Genomic DNA, 14,688 nt, shown 5'->3' with positions numbered 1-14,688 from the left:
CTGCAGCTGATAGGAATGATGGATTGCTGCATCCAATATCCTCCACAAACAACTGCTGACCTTTGTGGCCCATCACCACACCCAGAAGCCACCCCTGTTGCTGGCTGAAGGACTGAGGCCAAACGGCAGCCCCCTGAGGAAAATATGGCAAGCCATAGTGGTCCGGTGCATGCAACACAGGGTGCAACAGATCCAAAAGTAGCCGTAGCTGGCACCCGTGCAAACTTTCTGCTGGACTAAATCTGTTAACCAGTGTTGCCTGGTGTCATCTTGGAACAAGGCAGACATGAACTTCTTCATTCAGATTTTGACTGTACACACGAAGTACTCCACCTCTGAGTTGGATGCTGATTGACACAAATTGCCAATCATTAACAGATATAAGGGTCCAGGGGCAGCTGTCAATAACAAAAATGACCAACAATGCACAAAGAGTTGTCATCGATGATGTGGGTAACAACTTGATGACCTACAAGAAATTTGACAAAGTACCACATGCTTCCCAAGAAAAGACCTGAAAGATTGATGTGTACCCTGTCCCAAGGGTGCTCTGGGACTGGCCAGTGGTAAACTGATGCAATTTTGCTTCTTGGTTGTTTGCACAGGCTGCACAAGCCTGCACAAAAGGTTCAATATCACTATCAATTGCTGGCCAGTAGGTGTGACAATGTGCCGAAACCTTCTTACAAGTCTTACCTCAGTGTGACGCGTGCTGCAGCTGGAACGTGAGGAAGCAACGCCATAGGAATGACTACTCGACAACTTTGTACCTCTGTGACATGAGGACCCCTGGATAATATTGTGTCTGTTGCATAGAAGAAAAATGTGTGTCATGCCAAATCCACCCCCAAAAAGAGTGCGACCCGGACACACCATCTGGACAGCTGCAATTATTTTCTGGAAAAGCAGGTAGGCAGCTGCAATGTCTCACACTGTCAAAGGAATATACAGCAAAGTCTGCTGCAAAGCATCATCCAAGATGAAAAGAAGTGACTAAATTTTATCATTCTCAGAAATTAGGACTGATCTGTTTTACTTAGTAAAACCTTTGTAAAGCCACTATTGTGGCTGTAGGAAGTTTTTACCAACTCAAATAGATTTCTCCTTCTAATTTCTCAGCATTAGAAACTATGCCCCACCAGGCATTGAAGGAAACCTATGCATTACTGGATACGAGGTGCGGCTAGAAAAAAACCGGACTGATGCTGGAAAAAACATTTATTTACAATTATTTACAATTTCATGTTATCTCCTTCAATGTACTCTCCTCCTCGGTCTCTACACCGCTCCATACGAATTTTCCACTGTTCATAGCAATGCTGCAGATCGTTTTCAGTAAGTCCATACATTACTTCCGTCGCTTTTTCTTTACTGCTTCAACAGTCTCAAATCTACTTCCTTTCAAAGCTGACTTGACTTTAGGGAAAAGAAAAAAGTCACAGGGGGCCAAATCAGGTGAGTAGGGTGGATGATCTAAGATGGGAATGTTGTGTTTTGCCAAAAACGTCTTCACTGACAACGCACTGTGAGCTGGGGCATTGTCTTGGTGAAGGATCCATGACTTTTTTCTCCACAAATCGTTCCGTTTTCTCCGTACTCGCTCACGTAGGGTAGCCAGGACGCTAATGTAGTAATGCAGATTCACTGTTTGTCCCTCTGGTACCCAATAAATGTGCACAATCCCTTTGATGTAAAAAAAAAAAAATCATCATTGCCTTGAATTTCGATTTTGACATTCGTGCTTTTTTTTGTCGTGGAGAACCAGGAGTTTTCCAATGCATCGATTGGCGTTTAGTTTTGGGATCGTAAGTAAAAAACCATGATTCATCGCAAGTAATAACATTTTGTAAGAAAGTGGGATCACTTTCAATGTTTTCCAGGATGTCAGAACAAATCATTCTTCGGCGTTCCTTCTGTTCAATTGTGAGACACTTTGGAACCATTTTTGAACACACTTTGTTCATGTTGAAACTTTCATGAAGAATCTGCTTAACACTTTCCTTGTCAACCCCTGTTAACTCAGACACTGCTCTGATTGTTAAACGGCGATCTTGTCGAACAAGTTTACCGATTTTTTCAATGTTTGCATCAGTTTTTGCTGACAATGGTCTGCCAGTGCGAGTGTCATCACTGGTGTCTTCGCGGCCATCTTTAAATCGTTTAAACCACTCAAACACTTGTGTTCGCGATAAACAATCATCGCCGTACACTTGTTGTAACATTACAAACGTTTCACTTGCAGATTTTCCTAGTTTGAAACAAAATTTGATGTTAACACGCTGTTCTTTCTGTACACTCAACATTTTCCGACGCACAGACAAAACGTCAACTACTTAAAACAGACGCCATGGGCAGACTGAGTGCAGGAGGCAGATGAAACTTGAGCAGTAGGCGGAGCGAGAGTCACGTGACAGGCCACGCGACTTTCAGCCTTATTGCATTCGTTTTATTGTTTCACCTGTACTAGTCCGGTTTTTTTCTAGCCACACCTCATATGAAAAAGAAAATATGTGATCTAGGCTTCAGAAAGTTTCTACCAAGTGAAAAGAAGTGTATTCTATTAGTTGAACTCCGGGTCCTTTCCTACTGGCAATTGCAACACTGCATCTGCTTGCTTAGTGGATGGCCAGTATTAAACACTGTAATACTAATTACTAAGCAAGAATACATAACAGTAATTACTATGGAAGAGTGAACACCTCAGCAATCAGTGGGCTGTCCTATTCAGCTGCTTGGAATGAGGGCTGAATAAGGAAATAAGTGGTTTGCTGTCAGTGATGAGTAGGAACTTTGCCCCATTCAAGAAAACTTGAAATTTTTTAATTCCAAAAATGATAGCCAGTGCCTCCTTTTCCACTTGTTAGTAATTAGGCTGGGAGTGCGAGAAGTGTCTTCAATGCATAAACAGTGGGCTGCTTGGTACCGTTTGATTTCTGATGTGACAGTACTGCACCAATGGGCTGCATCACAGGCCAGAGTTGAAGGTTTACCAATCATAAAAGAAACCAAACAGGACACACAGCACAAACACTGCATGAAGACTGGAAAGCCCATTTATAACTTACATGTCAGAAAAATTTGATGCCCTATTGACGTGCAGGTTAAGAGGGTGGCAGATGTGCACAACCTAGGGAATGAATTCAACATAATATGAAATTTTGCCTAAAAAGGATTGGCGGTCCCTGAAGTTCTTTGGTGCCAGTAAGTTGACAGTGATTTTGACATGATTATCTGTGGGAACAAGGCCATCTTTTCTGAGCACACAATTTAAAAAATACACCTTTGGGGGAGAAAAATACATTTTCTTATTTACAACTAAGGCCATTCTGCAGACAGAATTGGAAAACTGGCTGAAGATTTCGAAAGTGCTCCTCTCATTTGGAGCACATAACCCAGATGTCATCACAGTAGTTTGCGCAACAGGGAATATCCTGAGTAAACTATTGCAAATATCATTGATAAATTCAGGCAAGATTCAGAAAAGTAAGCGATTAAACTAATAAAGACTAAAGGTGGTTTCACCATTAAGAAACTCAGAGAAGTGGTGTCCAGTGGTAGCTGCAGGTAAGCATCATGTAACAGGTAAGCATCATGTAAATTGATGCCTGAAAAATACTGACCCCATGACAGCTTCACCAACAATTCCTCCAGATGTGGATTTGTGTACAAATCCATGACACATTACACACTGTGCATTGAGTGTCTGTTTAAAAGAACCATAAAGGCACCTGATTCCATCTGGTTTTGGGATTACCACCGAAGGCGTGACCCACTAACTTAATGAAATGGGAGAAATGACACCAGGATGCTGCCAACGCTGCAGCTCGGCCTTGCACTTGTTGCACATGGAAGATATTCTCAGACAGCTGCTTGTAAGACCATAGTAAGGATTCCAAACCCTGAAAGGGGACCGATTGAGACACTTGACGTAGTGGCTGTTGCAACACAGGGCAGACCAAGACCCTGTGCATATCTACCTGAATCACTATTGGCTGCCCATCCACTACCAATGAAAGTACAAAATATTGGAACAATGCTTGCAGGGTATCAGAGATAGCCTTCTAGTCCAGGGAAAACACTGGGACCTCTGATAACTGTAACAAACTTTTGCGGCAAACCCAACATGTGCCCTCTACATGCGAACAGTCCTGTGGAACATGTGCCGAATGACAGTCAGGACAAAACCACCCTCTTGCCCATTGAGTGAAAAAAGGTGCCATAAGAGAGCAACACACAGAACCCAAAAACATTGATATTAACACGAAACTTTGATCGATACTTACCCATCGAGCCTGGCTCGGGCGAAGATGGTCAGTACCGTGATGTCACTGTACTTGAATCATCAGTGAATTGCGTAAACACACAGTGGCTCAGCTGAAGGCAAGGCCACCTTCCTCACCGATGGTGAGGGGAGGGGTGGTCGAAGGGGGCTTATCTGTGCACTTGTAACTAACTTTGTTACCTGCCATTTGTGAGAAGGTACATCCCTTGCTGCTGCCATAAGTTCATGTGATTCAGCAGTCAAATGCTGTAGTTTGGACCTCCTGGCCAGATGTTAATCACATTGGGGACTCTCAGAACGACACATGCGCGGGGGACTTTGCAGGTCAGCAAACCGTGCGGCATGTGACTGCCTGGGGAGCTTGTGGTGCCAGTTAAACTGTAACTGTGCCAGCACCACATGCGTTTGATGATAAAAATACCGTATGAGCAAATTACAAAGTTCCTCAAAGTTAACTTTCTCAAGGTTGGTAGAGGGCTTTAAATTCTGTATGATCTTGTATAATCCCGCAATGCTGGTCAATAACAAGGCAACCTTATCAACTGGATTGATGATACACCTTACCTGTCTCTGCAGCAACAACCAGCGCAAGTAATTCTCTGACCTTCCCATTGACTTATTGAAGCCAGCGAATGGTGTCGGTGGGAAAACTTCTTTGAGAGCTCCTGGCCTGCCACCAGTGCTGCATGCGTATGGAACAATTCCACATTCTGGTGGAGCAGTTCCTGCTTCTACTCATGCTTTATCTTTTGGAGGCATACTTGTTCCTGCTAGCCTTTCAAAAATAAGCCGTGTCCACGGTGACCACAATTTAATATTATGAAAAGAAAGAAGTGTGTCACACACAAAATAACATCCTATGTCATCACTTTAGTATCTGTGTGGGTGACAATGCTGCAGACTCATCACTGACAGTACAAATATATCTATACTAGCTGATGGGGGGGTCAACTAAAGGCCGGGGATTTGAAACCCCAGAAGAGGGAACAAATCTCAACATGTGAATCAATCTATGGGAGAGTAGAGGGTTTCAACACCGTATAGAGAACGAGCACAGAGGAAAGTACAACATACGACCATTGTGAGTGACTGACAACTGAGCACACAGAAATACCCTGTGTGAGGTGAATGCTTGGTCCATGAACATTGAAATCAGCAACAGAACTGCTGGATCAGGCCTATTGCTGCTGGCAGGTAAACATGTGGGTCAGTGGCTCTGCCCATACCACACTTTGCTCACTTCGTCTGTGACTATTCTGCACTATTCTGCTGTGATAAGGGTGCCAGCTCCTCTGCATCCATCTCAATGTCTGCTGGCAGGGATGCTAAAGGGCTGTTGTTAAAGGAACTCTTTGAGTTCATCCTCACATCAGTCTACTCCTGTTTGACTGTTTGATGGAAATTCCTACAAGCAAACTGACAGAGTGATGATGGATTGCCCACCACCGCCACCAGTGGTAGCCAATGTGTTTAAGGATGCATTTGAATAAGAAGCCCTTGAATCAACAATTCTTCTTCTTTATTCATGTCAGAGGTACACTAAAATGAACACATATACAATACATACAAAGAAAACTATATAGTATTCACCCAGAATTGGGCAACTTTGATAGCGTTGGGTGCTGCAGACATTAAGTCCTTCATGCTACAGCTGGTTGGGCACGAGTTACATTTGAAGAGATGCCGGGTTGTCTGCAATTCACCCCATTCGCACATTGTTGTGTTGGCATTTGGAAGTTCCATTTAAGGAGATTGTCCCTCGATCTTGTGACTTTGGTCTGTAGTTTGTTCGCGGACTTCCAGATGACCCACTTCTCTGTGTGTCCAAGTGGCAGGGATTCTTGTGGTGTCATCCAGTTTGACAGGTGTTGTCATCTTTCTTTCCACTTGGTGAGTCGGGTAGCTGCAGCTGATCCTTCTAAGGGCTGTGAAGTTGTTACAAAACTCTTCCTGGACTTCAGTCTTGTCTTGGCAGGTTGATGTCCAAAGAGTGGATGTGATGTCACTGTATTTGATTTATGCCCCTCAATGTTAGCGGCAACCTCTCTTCTGTCACATGGAGCAATCCCAGCGAGACATTGAACTTTGTCCATGGGGGTTGGCCTTAGGCATCCTTTAACAATCCTACAGCTGTCATTTAAGGCTACATCAACCTGCTTTGCATGTACTGAATTGTACCTCTCTGGGCTAGCATACTCTCCTGCAGAATAACATAAGGCAAGAGCTGTTGTTCTTAATGTTTGTGGATGTGTACCCCAGTTCGATACTGCCAGTTTCTGAAGAAGGCAGTTTCTCGAGGATACTTTCTGCTTCAGCTTCAGACAATGTTTCTTGTAGGTCAGTGTACGGTCAAGAGTGACACCTAAATACCTGGGGTGGGAACAATATTCTAGTGCAACCCCATTCCAGAATATTTAAAGTTTCCTGTCAGCTTGTTTATGTTTCAGATGGAATGAACACACTTGCGTTTTCTTAGGATTGGGTGCGAGTTGATTATTTTCATAGAGAGTACCAACCTGTTGTAGACCGTGTGTAAGCATTGTCTCTGCATCTTCAAACCGATTGCCCTGGGCAGCAAGAGCAAGGTCATCAGCATATATGAAACTTTTGCATTCTTGAGGCTGTGGTTGATCGTTGGTGTACACATTAAATAAAATTGGTGACAGTACAATTCCTTGGGGGAGACCGTTCTTTTGAGTTCTCGATCGACTGTGTTTTCCTTGGAAGTCCACAAAAAAATCGATTCTGTAGGAGTGTTGCAATTATCCTTGTCAGCACGTAGTCGTTAGTCAGGTTGTAGATTTTTTGCAGTAACACTCTCTGGTTTACGGTATCAAAGGCCGCCGAAAGGTCAACAAAAGGTAGACCTGTTATCTTTCTCTGCTCAAAGCCATCTTCTATGAACTGAGAAAGATAAAGGGTTTGTGAGGTGCAATTCTTGCCTGGTCTAAAGACAGCTTGCTGCGAGATAAGAAGTGTATCAACTACTGCAGTTAAGCGGTGAAGAATCATTCTCTCTAGGGTCTTATAGAGATGGCAAAGGAGAGATATTGGCCTTTAGTTCTTCGGATCCATTGGTGACTTCCCAGGTTGTATGGTCTAGTCGGGCTGTTATTCTGAGATTGTTCCTTAAACTCTAATTTGAAGTCCGATTTTTGGATAGGAGATCTCGGTTTAGCATTTTCAAGAATCTGTGTAGCAATTTCATACGGAGTGATGTTAGCGTGATTGGCATGTTTGGTTGGATCATTATTTAATTTTCTCAGCAGTTTCCAGGCCTTCTGGCTGCTAATTGAAAGATCTGTGTCCTCCATAAGTTTAATCTATCTTTCTCCTTTGTTTTCTACTATGGAAGACATTACTTCTTGTCCAGCCAAGATGGTTTGCTCATTGAATGGATCTTGTTCAAAAAGCGACAGATATTTATTCATTAGGGCTGCCGACTAGGTTCTTAATCCATAGAGGTTTTGTGTTCTGCAGCCCCGTGGCATAGATGACCGTGATACCTTCTTCACTTCATCCACAAACTTATTGTAGTTTTCTGGTGTTGCCTGGAGATCAGTTCAATTTTATCCAGATTGGTACTAAAAAGCTCCCAGTTAGCCTTATGGAAGTTGTATCTTCTGCGGAATGGAAGATTTCTCGGTTAGGATACTGCAGTAACTTGGCACATCACAGGGCGGTGTTGAGAATTGGGTACAGGGTGGCAAACTGTCTTAACACATTGTTGGCCTATGTGCTCACTTGCGAATATTAGATCTGGGTTATATCCACGTTTCCAATGTCCACTGTTGAAAGATGCAGGGAGTTTACTATCGTGGATGAGAGTTAGTTGGAAGGTGTCAGACCATTTCAGCACTTTCAACGATGTGCATACGCACTTTTTTTTCTGATGCATAGATGATATATTCGAGATCTTACCACATGAACAACAGTGTATGCAAGACATTTTGCAACATCTTAACTCACTGCGCTGAAACATCGGGTTCACGGTAGAGATGTTCTAGTCGAGAGAAGACCGTATGGCACAATAGGACATAACATTTACCACAGACTAACACTTAACACATTTACACTTGCACGCTTCCAGCAGCCCCGAGGAGTTTCGCAAGAAGGCATCCTCCGCACACTAGTGCACGGGGCTTGGGAGATCTCCGACCGAGAGAGTTAGCAATGGCGTTTGAGCACCTAAAGAATGGTTTACAAACACAGCCTGATCAAGTGTGCCATAAAATCAAAGGAGCCTAGACAACAGAAAAAGAAATTTGTTGCAGCGGCATTTATCTCTTATGTTGGTATCACATCTGCAATAAATTAATAAAATACTTGGGGAACGTAATGTCAAATATGTAATTCACCCACTGCCCGAGATGGAAATTGTGTTGGAGTTTGTTAAGGACAATGTAGAACTCTGGAAACTAGGAGTCTACTGTGTCCTGTGCCAGTGTAGGGAAATGTTCATAGATCAGACCGTGTGGACAGTAAGGAAAGATGTACAGACCACAGATGTCACACAGATCAGGAATGGCCAACAAAGTCAGCTGTTGCAGAGCACTGTGTTTCCCAAGGGGCCTAACATGAATGCTGATGGTGCCAAGTTGTTAAAATAGGCCAACACATTGTGGAATTGCATTTTACAGTAATCTATAGAGATCTTGCTACACGAAAAGCTCATAAATAAGGACAGCAGTTTCCAACTAAGGCTTCAGACACAGCCTTAAGCACACTCAAAGCTCGACAGTCTGTCCACTCACACCACGCCAAATGAAGAGCTGAGATTACACTATGTAGATGCGCCTCTTCTGCATCGGCAGTGTCCCGATTCCTGAAGTGGTGGCACAGAGAGCGAGGGCTAGGACTGGTGTCCCGGCTGCACAATTGCCCTCAACTTCACCAGCAGCTCCCCAACCAGGTACTACAAATGTGAGCTCAACAGCAGAAGGAATTGGTTGTATGAAACAGCATTCAATAGAAGATAATGAGTCACCAGGACCACCTAAAGATGCCAATAAGTCAACATGCAGAAATGTTGCATGATTTGGACAATGCCACCTAGCTGAATATCCGAGAACATGCCAAAAAAAGTCTGAATAAAGATAACCAATTACTGTATAATATATGTGTTGAGATGTGGATATACACATATTGCAGCTCAGTTATGAACCTAGCATTCTTGTTCAGAGGGCACATATGAGTAGTAGTCAACAAGTTTTAATTAACACCTAAAAAAAGTTATGTATTTAGTTCTTTGTTTGTTTGCACATGCATGTCTTCTCTCCTTGTACAGATTGAAATTCCCATGTCACAATACTCTTACATGCCACCAGAGGAGCAAAACCAAGATGGTGCAGCCGACTGATAAAGTGGAGACAGGCTGCATCATTTTGTTAAGTATCCTCTACCAGCATACTGCAGCATGAAGATTTCAATGGGTTGCAGGACTGCAGACATAGAAAAAAACTTTATTTTTTGCCTGATAATTAAAGCTCTATGGCTATTCCTTGTACACACACAATCCTGGGACAATGTAAGCCTCATGTATTTATTTGTGTATTTGTTTGTTCTGAAAAACAACACTTGTTCATATGCTGGGCCATTTTGTTCCAATACTTCCCTATATGCCCATCCACTGTGGAATGCCTCCTCTATATGGTCAGTGGTTATGTTTATTTGAATCCATTGTTTCTGTTTGGTTCATGGTTTCTTAGTGTCATTTTAGAAGAAGAGTTTGCGTGAAACACATTTCAGATATCTTTATATCTTTTATATGCTTTGAGTACAGTAAGGGAAGTTCTGGCAGACTTTAAATACTTGTGGAATGAAGGAGACCACTGCATAGTAGAAGCGTTGAGTTAATGAATTAAAACTTGCAAGCTTTCAAATGAATCCTTTAACGAGTTCTGCCCTCCGCCCCCCCCCCCCCCCCCCCCTCTGTGTGTGTGTGTGTGGGGGGGGGGGGGGCGCGCACGTGCGTGCGTGCGTGTGTGCCTCTCCATGTTTATGTTCGTTTGTCCTTATGCCTAAAGTATGTATGTTTTTATGTGCTTTGTGAATACTATTCATACAACTACTATAACATTCATAGTACTATTGAAAGTGTGCCAGCTAAAAGTAAAAGCAATATTCAAGGAGATCCTGTATATAACAGATTCTAAGCCATTTGTATACTGTGTGTGTGGGGGGGAGGGGGGTCGAGCGTGCGGGTGTGTGTTTTCGAGGTAAACCATCAAAATAATGTAAATATCTTTATGATGTGGAATAGAATAAAAATAAGTAATAATAGAAAGCCCAGAGGCAGTATGTAAGCAGAGCCTATTCTGTTTATAGCTGCCAAAGACATTACAATTCTATCTCTTTCTGTTGTGTAAGTGACCATTTACAATGGACTATTCCATCATTTAATATGCGTAAAAGTTCTGAATTTAACTGAAAGTGTTGGCACATAGTCTAAAGGTCTAAAATTAAGTTAAGTTCCTTATCTGCACCATAATCCAAAATATCAGTGATAAGAAAAGTGAATTTAAAACTTCCTGGCAGATTAAAACTGTGTGCCCGACCAAGTCTCGGTCAGGCACACAGTTTTAATCTGCCAGGAAGTTTCATATCAGCACACACTCCGCTGCAGAGTGAAAATCTCATTTTGGAAAGGGAATTTAGTTATTAGAAATCTTATTAGAATGCCTCTGCTACAACTGGCAAAAATTACAATACTGATGATACCTGCAATTTACTAGATTCAGACAGACTAAAATTTAGTGAGCAGTCAGTGTAAGTTTGCATTTTAACAATGCTGACCAAATGATGAAATCTAAATATAATTTTAGGTAATGTGGAAAAATAGTTAGAGGTTTTTCCTGGTCATCATTTAGAGGCATGTTTATAGAGACCTGTTTAGCAGTTACATATGTTCATAGTCTGTGAAAATAAAATACATATGTGCTTTGTACAGAGTTTACTCTAAGTGACTGACTAGTACTATTTAACTTTTCAGTGAACTAATTTCTATTTTTAGTTGCAGTTTAGTTTTGTACCTTGCATCGCTAACAGAATTACATGAAACAATTTTCAGATCATTGCATGAATCTAAGAGAGAAAGCTGGTGACAATGGAAATATATTCAGTATGGAGAGGCGACTTAAAAAAATTAGAAAAAGACAAGAAAAACAGAGGATAAAACAGTATGAAGAAGATAAAGGAAAAAAAGATTTATTTTCATTTTTGAACACCCATTTATCAGGTCTGTCATACTAACTTTTTACAGCGATTTGTTTATATTATGTTTAAAGATTAGTTACTGAAACTGAATTCGAGGACTTCTGCATTTCTTACTGTTATTATAATTTATAATTACTGTGTTGTGTGAAAAGATACTTAACGTTTGAAGAATATAACTGAATCGGCATATCATGGTATAGTAAACATCAGCAACTGTGTATGGCACTAACAACTGTAAGATCGCTTTGGCTCTGAGTATTATTTCACAACAAGAAAGACAGAGAGAAATTCAGTAGGTATTGGATTTTCTGTGATTTTTTACTGCCGTTTAGAAAATCAGTCTAAACACCAAGCCATACCGTACTTGCTTTAATGGTAAGGATTTGCAATAGAATTTACATTTTAGCACTTCTCATTTGTTTTAGTCACACTTACCATATTTTACGGACCATAAGACACTCTTTTTTCTTCAAAAATTGCCTCCAAAAAACTGGTTCAAATGGCTCTGAGCACTATGGGACTTAACTTTTGAGGTCATCAGTCCCCTAGAACTTAGAACTACTTAAATCTAACTAACCTAAGGACATCACACACATCCATGCCCGAGGCAGGATTCGAACCTGCGACGGTAGCGGTCGTGCAGTTCCAGACTGTAGCGCCTAGAACCGCTCGGCCACTCCGGCCGGCAATTGCCTCCAAAATGCAGGTGCATCTTATACTCAAAATTGATATAAATATGTACAGTGTTTGATTTAAAATTCCAGCCACTCTTAAAAATGGCCGTATATTCAATGTCGCAGGAAACCTATCTCTGGCAACACTGGTTACAACTGGCAGTAGCAGTACACCGATGCAATGAACGTGAGCTGCAGGTATTCACAAGCTGCAGGTATTCACAAGCTTGCTAACACTATCTCCCTCCTGCCTTGCCATCACAAACCCACAACACTGTCTAGCTTATGATGCGGTGTTGCATTCTACGGTGCCAGTGAACTTGAAGTAAAAGTGATTTGTATTACTGGTAACAGTACAGTACTTTTGTGAGTAGCTGGTTCTGCAATGGAAAAAAGTAAAAGGTACTCATATGAAGCAGGCTATAAATTTAAAGTAATAGCATATGCAGAAGAACATGGAAACAGAACAGCTCCCCCCTGCGGGTCTAGGGGCCAGAATAGGCTCGAGGTATTTCTGCCTGTGGTAAGAGGTGACTAAAAGGAGTCTCACACATTTCGGCCTTTATGTGATGGTCCACTGTAGGGTTTGACCTCCATTTTTCAAAATTTTCCCAAAGAGCAAGAAAATTGGGGAAGGGCGCCTTACATGGTGCTTAGTGTCCATCATGCGCTGAGATGTCTCGCATCCTTCATTTACATGGATCTGCACTTCTGCCCATTCTCCAGCTAGGTCACCCTCCTGGTTGCGTTTTCCTCCATCCTCTGTGCAGTATTGCTTTCTGCGCTGTTGGCAATAATGGGCTTCTTAGCTCGTTAGCACCCAATATCCAGCGTGGTAGCCAGTCCGTTGTGATGGGGCCGCTATGTACTCTGTTTGTTGTGGCCCCCTGACCACACAGGGATCGCTCTGCTGATGCTTGTGCCCCGTTAACTCCCCATGTATGCCAAGGAGTAGATGCCCATCACCCTGGGGCATTGGGACTCCCAGCAATAGCCATCCTGTCAGGTGGCCTTTGCTGCAGCTGGGTGGCACATGTGGGGAGGGCCTCTGGTCGGAGTGGCTGGCATCAGTGCAGATGACACGCCATGAACCATAGTATGTCATCTCTTGCTGGTGGTCAAACACCAGCAGTCTCTAAGTGGTCAAGTGCTAAGAAATACGACCCCAAATCATCCCCCCCCCCCCTTCCCACAGCCACACCATGGGAGGAATGCCAGGCTAAGGATGGCAGCGAAGCTTATTCACCCCAGTACCTCGTATGTATGAGAGTTGTTTGGAAATCTTTCTTGTCAATGAAACCTCAGTTTTTTGTGGAGCATTTAGGGGACAAGTTTGGGGAGGTGGAGGGCTTGTCCAAAATGCGGTCAGGTTCGGTCTCGATCAAAACAGCATCCTCTGCCCAGTTATGGGCACTACTTGCCTGTGACAAGTTGGGGATGTTTCTCTTTCCATCATGCCCCGTAAGAGCTTAAATATGTTCAAGGGTATCATGTTTCACAGAGACCTTCTTTTGCAGTCTGATGATGAGCTGCACGCCAATTAAGAGTGGTGAGGTGTCCATTTCGTCCGACACATCCACCGCGATCCGAGGCATAATCAGGTTGCCACTGGTGCCTTCATCTTGGCCTTCGAGGGTGATACATTACCTGAGAAGGTCAAGGAGATGGTATACTGCTGTGACGTAAAGCCATATATCCCTTCGCCGATGTGGTGCTTTAAGTGCTGGAAGTTTGGCCATATGTCTTCCTTCTGTACTTCCAGCATCATCTGTCAGGATTGTGGACATCCTTCACATCCCAGTATGCCCTGTGCCCCGCCTCCCATCTGTGTCAACTGCGGAGAGCACCATTTGCCATGCTCGCCAGACTGCAGGATTCTCCAGAAAGAAAGAAAAATAATGGAATACCAGACCCTGGACCAACTGACCTACACTGAAGCTAAGAGAAAATATGAGAGGCTACATCCTGTGCATATGACGCCACCGCTACAATAATGGTTCAAGCATCTTCCATTCCGCCATGTACAGAGCTGACAGACTCCACCTGCGCCCTTGATGGTGGGGGGCACTTCCCTCCCTGTTGCTCCTGCACAACCTACTTCAGGAGCAACAGCCCCTCGAACCGTTGGGGACATCGGTCCCCACTTCTGCACTGGAGAAGCGTAAGTCTTCTTTGGCTCGTCTCACCAGGAAGGGATCCCTTGGGTCACTTCCTTCCCAGGTTTCTACCAGTGGCACCACCAGTGGCTGACGCAACCACAGGTAGCTGATCATAGGGCTTCACGGTCCTCCCTAGTCCATGAAACTGAATCAGTGAAACCCTCCCAGCTGCACAAACCTAAGGAGCAGTGAAAGAAACCTAAAAAGTAAAAGACCCCCAAGAACCAAGGCACTGCAGTGGCACCCACATCACCACTACCTACAAGCTCTGTGTCTGAGGATGAGGTGGAGATTCTGGCCCCCGTTGAGGACCTAGATCTCGCTGGGCCCTCAGACACAATGGATGTCGATCGCACAG

At 43.3% G+C, this 14,688-nt stretch overlaps 1 protein-coding gene across 1 annotated transcript in view; it reads left to right on the top strand.

Moving 5' to 3' along the window:
• The window catches only part of LOC124723014 (zinc finger CCCH-type with G patch domain-containing protein), a 167,256-nt gene that overhangs the window by 141,777 nt on the left and 10,791 nt on the right, over positions 1-14,688 (top strand). Inside the window, exon 9 of the mRNA XM_047248189.1 lies at positions 11,352-11,519. Within this exon, the coding sequence (XP_047104145.1) occupies positions 11,352-11,519 (168 nt within the window). The remainder of the gene's footprint in view (positions 1-11,351; positions 11,520-14,688) is intronic.

The sequence above is a fragment of the Schistocerca piceifrons genome, chromosome X (genome assembly GCF_021461385.2).
Source record: "Schistocerca piceifrons isolate TAMUIC-IGC-003096 chromosome X, iqSchPice1.1, whole genome shotgun sequence".
Classification (NCBI taxonomy): domain Eukaryota; kingdom Metazoa; phylum Arthropoda; class Insecta; order Orthoptera; family Acrididae; genus Schistocerca; species Schistocerca piceifrons.
Note: the sequence above shows the minus strand (reverse complement) of the source record. Positions and strands in the feature narration are given on the sequence as shown.